The 7,474-nt window shown below is 30.9% G+C and overlaps 1 protein-coding gene across 1 annotated transcript; it reads left to right on the top strand.

The window, feature by feature from the left end:
• The first annotated feature begins 4,691 nt into the window (after positions 1-4,691).
• LOC109184062 (transcription repressor MYB5-like) lies at positions 4,692-5,820 on the top strand. Its single transcript, XM_019334094.1, has 2 exons — positions 4,692-5,014; positions 5,256-5,820. The coding sequence occupies exons 1-2, from the start codon at positions 4,692-4,694 to the stop codon at positions 5,818-5,820; spliced, it is 888 nt and encodes a 295-aa protein (XP_019189639.1).
• The last annotated feature ends 1,654 nt before the right edge of the window (positions 5,821-7,474 follow it).

Raw genomic sequence — 7,474 nt, 5'->3', positions numbered from 1 at the left:
AAAAATCATAATGGTGACTAGCCCTCTTAAATTATAATCTATACTATAATTAAAAACAATATCCTATTTACCTGATTTTCAGCCCAAACAATAGTAAATAGTAAAGGTAAATTAAAAAAAAAAAAAACAGAATTTAAAAAGGAACAGAAATATTTCACAATAATATTCTACATTATCAAATAAAAATGGAACGAAAATTAGGTAAATTGGAAAAGGAAATTAATATTAATAATTGACTGAAAATTAAAAATTGAAAAAGGAACGGAGATTAGGTTAATTGAAAAAAATATATATTAATAATTGGCTGGAAAAAAAAAAAGAGATCCATAATTGACTAAAATGAAAAAGGAAATGGTCAGATCATTACTTTTTAATTTTTCACTATAATATTACACAGTAGAATAAATCAAATCACAATTATATTATAAATATTTCACAAATTTAAAAAATGGAATAGAAATTAAAAATAGAACGAAAATATTTCAATAATAATATTCTACATCATCAAGTAAAGGTAAATTTAAAATGAAAACAAAATATTTCCATAAGAATATTCTACATCATCAATAGTAAAGGAATATTTTAAACAATAGTAAAGGTAAATTAAAAATAAAACGAAAATTAAACATAGAACAAAAATATTTCAATAATAATATTCTACATCATCAGTTAAAAATGGAATAAAAATTATGTAAAAATATCACTGTATCTGATTTCTAATTGACTCATTGACTGAAAAAGAAAAAAATAATTGGCTGAAAATGAATATGATATTACTAATTGACTGAAAATATAAAAAGATTGACTACAAATAAAAATTATTCATAATTGACTAAGGCTCTGTTTGGCAGAGCTTATTTAGGAGCTTATAGCTTATTTTAAGCTCCTAAGAAGCTATAAGCTCTGTTTGGTAATGTCCCAAAATAAGCTCCTAGCTTAAAATAAGAGCTTATTTTGGAACGCTACCTTAGGTAGAGTTTCAAAATAAGCTCCTAGCTTCCTAACTTTTTTTTTCCATTTTTATCCTTATTATTTTAAAGAAATGATATAATTTACCCTTCCTAATTAAAACCATTTTCTCTTCTCCTTTATTCACAACTTTCATTGCAAATATTATTATTATTATTATTATTATTATTATTATTATTATTATTATTATTATTATTATTATTATTATTATTATTATTATTATTATTAGATTTGCAACAATATTGCTACTTCATTATGAGATGTTAGATCATGATTATGCTAATAGTTTTATTTCAAAATGTTAATTTTTTTTTAAAGACAAAATGTTAAATTTTAATATGTAAACAAACTAATTTAAATTTTATGTAGATGTCCTTTTTAGTCTTTTTACATTTATCAACTTATCAAAAAACTAATTTTACCAAACACTTTCAATCATAACAGCTAGCTTAACAGCTCTTCAGTTTTCAGCTCCGAGATTATAGCTTTTCAGCTTTCAGCTCCTTTTCAGCTTTCAGCTCCTAGCTTATAGCTTTTCAGCTAGGTTTACCAAACAGAGCCTAAAGTGAAAAAAAAAAAATTATGGTCAGATCATTGCATTTTAATTAAAAATTGGACGGAAATATTTCAATAATAATATTCTACATCATCAATAGTAAATGCATATTTTAAACTATAGTAAAGGTAAATTAAAAATGGAATGGAAATATTTCAATAATAATATTCTACATCATCAATTAAAATAGAACGAAAATTAGGTAAAAATATCAATACATCTGATATTCTAATTGACTAATTGACAGAAAATAAAACAAAAAGAATAATTGGCTGAAAATGAATATGATATTACTAATTGACTGAAAATATAAAAGGATCACTAATTGACTGATATTCTACGAATATATATTTTCACCCGAGTCACCCATCGTAATGGACTGAAGATGTTAACTATAGACGAGGATTGATAAGATTTTTTGCTACTACCAATGTCGTATACAATGAGGTTTCAATAATGTTTAAATACAGTCAGTGATATTATGTTCTTTTAAATGACAAAATTGCTATATATATAGACAAAAAATATATTTTCCATACAAATGAATTAGGATAGCAATTCATTCCTATAACTGAGTTGTTAAAGAATGAGCATGTTTGCCTAATTTATAAAATTACTAAACAATGATAAATAAAATCTTCAAAGTTACAGCACCGCATGCGTATATCTACACATTAGCTATTAATTTGAGCAATTATTTGCTCAAATTCAAGCAATAATAACATCAAAACATATAAATGACCCAAATCATATTTTCAATTGCACAAAATAATATTTGATATTCTAATTTAAATAATTATATATCAATCTAAATATTCTTAATATATTACAACAAATTCATTCCGTGCATCGCACGGGGCAAATACTAGTTATATTATTAAAAAAATACTGGGTTTTGATTCTAACTCCTCCATTTATGCCTAGCACTCAACTTAGCAGTGATAATTAAGTGAAATGTGGCCATCAATTAATCTAGCTAACTCTTTCATTAAGGAAATAAAGAAGAAATTAGAAAGGCAATTAAGTAGCTAGATAGGTGTCCAGCTAAGCCACCATGGATGCCCTATTTGCCTTTCACTCCTTTGAAAGTGAATTCTGACTGATTTGGAATGTCTTTAATGGCCATTGCTAACCTTTTAGTCAATTGCAATCACCTCAAAATGCAATTCTCTCTCTCTCTCTCTCATCTCAAAATGAAAAATTACTTCAAATTGACTTTAATTTAAAGATGAGATCTTGATTAATATCATACTTTCCCAACTTCTAAACCAACTTAGATAAAGTCATTTAATATGTGCATCCCAATAAATTCTTTTTTCATTACATATCTGCTTAATTAGCTGGCAAATCCTCTATTAATTTGCAAGATACAAAAAGTTTTAGATATAAATTTATGATTTTTTAAAAGTGTTGATCAGTACAGAGACGTATTCTATATTAGATACAATCATTCACGTTATATTTGGATTTATGCCAAAAAATACTACATGTACTCTTATTTTTTACTTCTAACTTTTACCCCCACACAAAATCTTGATGTAGACACTTTTATTGAGACCCACATGAAAAAGGTAACATATCAATACCCAGCGAGTAAAATTTAGGAAGTATGATTTAGGAGTCTATGTAGTAGAACTCTAAAACTGTGGTAATGTCTTCAAAAAAAAAAAAAAAAAAAAAAACACTGTCGTAATAGTCATTTATTTTTCCAAGTTTAGTAATTATACTCCACTTAAAAACATATTTGCGTATATGATTCTGTAAATATTTCATCCAAAAAAGGCGTTCTTTTACATTTTTGGTGGAAAAGCAGGCGTTAAATCGTTATGTACATCATAACACATTTATTGGTTAGGTTGTGTGACATATCGTTAATGTTAATACAGTTATGCTTATATTATTGCAATCTGAACATTTTTGCAATAATATTGCAATCTGAGTGGTTTTGTAATTTCGTAAATTCAAACTACAATTAATTATGTTGAAGAGAATTTTTTTTTTTTTAAAAAAAATCCTTAATTAATCATCACTTTTTACATGAGAGTATGTTACATTCACACATGAACCATTCTCTATATATAAAATAGGAAAAATGGTCAAATAAGTCATTGAACTTTACCTAAAAAATCAATTAGGCTCTTAAACTTTAAAGTAGCCATTAAACTCATCAATATTGTATTTTGGTGCAATGAAGTCCAAAAATCGGATAGTGACCTACTATCACAGGTCACTAGGGTTCCGGTCAACATTGCCGAAAATATCATTAGAGTTAGCTGAAATGTTAACCGAAACCCTGCTAATGACCTGTGATATCAGGTCACTAACCAATTTTTGGACTTCAATTCATTGCACCAAAATACAATTTTGATGGATTTAATTGCTACTTTAAAAAGTTAAAGGGTCTAATTGACTTTTTAGATAAAGTTTGATGGCTTTGTCACCCAATTTATCCCTATAAAATAACATTAAGTGTTGCAATAAATGTTTGTCACCCAATTTATCCCTAATAAATGAGATTATAAGGAAACTTGCAATTTTTATCCCCAAATTATTGAAAATAAAATAGCGCTTTTTGTCCCTCAATTAATTATTTTATCACGTACTTTTTGTTGCTCATCAATTGTTTGCAAAGTAAGTTTTTTATTCCAGAATTTAACTAAAATTGGGTTAATTAGCTGCTCTCTAAAAATTTTAGGGACAAAAAAAAAGTTACTTTACATATAATTGAGATATAAAAAATGATGATCATATACTTGAGTGACTGAAGTACAATTTATATATTAATTAATACCATTTTATATAATCTATTATAGATTTTTCTAAAAGCTATTTTTTTTTTTTGAAAACCTAAAAGCTATATTTAATTTCATTACTTATAGATTGTTATAGATTTTTGCGTGCATGGTGCGGGCAAAAATAAGAGGAGGAGATCAGAAATTCAGAATAGAGGGATAAAAAATTATTGTTTATGATTCCCCATTATAATAACTCACCAAAATGTTTGAGTAACCTAGTACGTAGAAAGGCAACTCAGAGAAACCATGAAAGCCTAGAAGCGAGACAAACGTGAGTAGCAACCTCACTCAAATAGAATATCCTTATAAGAGAGGGAGAGAGGGAGAGAGCGAGAGAAACCTAGAGAGAGAGAGAGAGAGAAAGAGAGGGAATGAGAACTCAGTCATCTGAAAAAGTTGCCGCCGGGGCTTCGCCGCCGGCGAAGGCGAAGGGGAAGCGGACGCCGTGCTGCAGCAAGGTTGGGCTGAAGAGAGGGCCATGGACGCCGGCGGAAGACAAGCTGTTGACTGATTACATCAACAAGGAAGGCGAGGGGCAGTGGCGAACCCTACCCAAGATGGCCGGCCTCCTCCGCTGCGGCAAGAGCTGCCGCCTCCGCTGGATGAACTACCTCCGCCCCACCGTCAAACGCGGCCACATCACCCCCGACGAAGAGGATCTCATTCTCCGCCTCCACCGCCTCCTAGGCAACAGGTACATACCACCCTCCCATTAGATTATTATAATCCAGCCCGAATAGACAGTTCAATTAGTCACAAACTTATCACAAGATCAGAGATCAAAGATTGAGTCTCACCAATAACATCAGTTGAGTCATCATAATCTGTCATCCTACTGGGATAGGCGATTCCACCTTTTGTCACAAGATTATTACAATCTCACTTTGCTTTAGGGTTTGAGACTTTGATTCCTTTTATTTTGCTATGGTATGAAGGTGGTCACTGATAGCAGGGAGGATATCAGGCCGGACAGATAACGAGATAAAGAACTATTGGAACACTCATCTCACCAAGAAGCTGATTAGCCAAGGCATTGATCCAAGAAACCACAAGCCTCTACTCGTAAACCCTACCAATTCCAACCACCCCAAAAACCATAACCCCTCCTCCTCCTCAGTTCCCATAATAAAACCCACACCCATTCACGTTGGTCTTTCCAACCAAGACAAGACAGTGAAGATCAATAGCAGTACTACCGTTAACGTTGTTGGAGGGACGACAAATCATCAGATTGATCAGCCCAACAGCGTGGGAGGGACGACGAATCATCAGACTACTGGAAATGGGGATGAGGAGTTTAATATGGATATCGGAGACGATAATGAGGATAATGTTGGGATGGATTTTTGCCCGGACGAGGATGCGTTTTCGACAATCTTTGATTCGTTGATGAACGAGGATGTGTTCTTCGCTGCTGCCCAAAACAACCAACAATCTAATCATCACGACATTACCCCCTGCCCTCAACTTCTGAAAATAATAATAATAATCAGCCTCTGAATCCTTTCCAACACATGAACTTCCCCTTCAGTACTGAAGGATGGGTTGATGATGATGATGATTTTCTACCATGATTTGGATCCTCACCTACCCCCTTGTTTTCAATCGGCTAGCATATAATATATATATATATATATATATATATATATATATATATATATATATATATATATGATTGTGTGATCTTCAGTTTGAGGGACTAACAATATAATAATAACTACTGCAATGTCTCGATCTCTCTCAACTCCATAACATGTTATAACGTTGGTTGATACATGTAATAGATCAGAGAGACCAAAAAAAAAAAAAAAAAAAAAAAACAGTTTTTAATATTATTATTAATGGTTTGTTGTATGTTTATGTTTGTAGACTGCTCAAGATCGATATTGCAGATTGTCAGTGGTGTAATAAAATGTATGTATGCTTATTATTATTGTTGTTGTTGTTGTTGGAGGGAAATACTCCTTAGAACCATACTTCACTCATTTTAATCAGTTATATATCGATTAAGCAGTTGTGGATCAAATGTGTTTCAACTTGCATAGAACATACTCATATACATATTTAGTGTGTGTTTGGTTCTAACATGGGAATCTAAACCAGAATGAGAACCAAATACTTGGTAATTGGACTGAGTTTTGGTGAAAAGTATTTTGAATGTTTGGTAGTAGCTAGGGTGGAATTAGAATGATTACCAATATTGATATTTGGTTATTTAGGATCCTATAATCATAATAAAGGTTTTTAAATACCAAAACAAAAAATTAAGGCAATCAATATTATGAGTGGCGATGAAATGAGTAGGCAATGTAGTGAGGGATTGGAGTCAATGAAATGATGAGGAGGCGACGGGACGAGGAGGTGATTAAATGAGCAGGGATAAGGCTGATTGAATTAAAGGAATGGTACCTGATTTAAATTAGATAATGAGTTTTTTTAATTATAGGGGTAATCAATTACCCATGTTTTACTAAGGACCTTATGATTCAATGATATCATGTTGCTCTCTTATGTGGGAGGTCATAAATTTGAGCCTCAGTGGAGGCATTTGACCTAATAGGTTGTATAGGTGAGTATTCCCCTTAAAGAAATACCCGTGCCTGTATTTTAAAAAATTGTCAACAAACAATAATGTGTATGAATTTCATTCCATTCCTTGTATCTAACCTCATGCACCAAACACACCCTAAACCCTAAACCCACTTCAAAGTCTGCAATAATTTTAACCTACTTTTTTCCGTTTCTGAAACATTTCATTTATGAAAAAAAATCATTGTTTTCCAATTTCTTAATTTGTGTTACATAAATTTTATGCTAAATCCAACAAAATATTAAACATAATATATATATGCAATGTAATTCGTATAGATTACTAAATCCATCGAAAATGAAACAAAAATATCAATTTAGTTTTTATTTTTAATATTTACAAAAATGAAATTGAAATATACAAAACCTAAAATCCCTTAATGGAACCTGGACAACGTGTTTGTGGAGGGAGAGAGAGACGCAATCCTTCAACATTAAATTTTCGGATGAGGTAAAGATGTAGTGTTTGGTGTGTATCTTTTAAAAACATTAACTGTTGGAAGATTTTCTTTTAATAATTATTGAAATATTAAGAAAACTAGTAATTCACTCGCGCGATGCACGG

Source organism: Ipomoea nil, unplaced genomic scaffold, assembly GCF_001879475.1.
Source record: "Ipomoea nil cultivar Tokyo-kokei standard unplaced genomic scaffold, Asagao_1.1 scaffold1249, whole genome shotgun sequence".
NCBI lineage: Eukaryota > Viridiplantae > Streptophyta > Magnoliopsida > Solanales > Convolvulaceae > Ipomoea > Ipomoea nil.
This window is presented reverse-complemented; position numbering and strand designations above follow the sequence as displayed.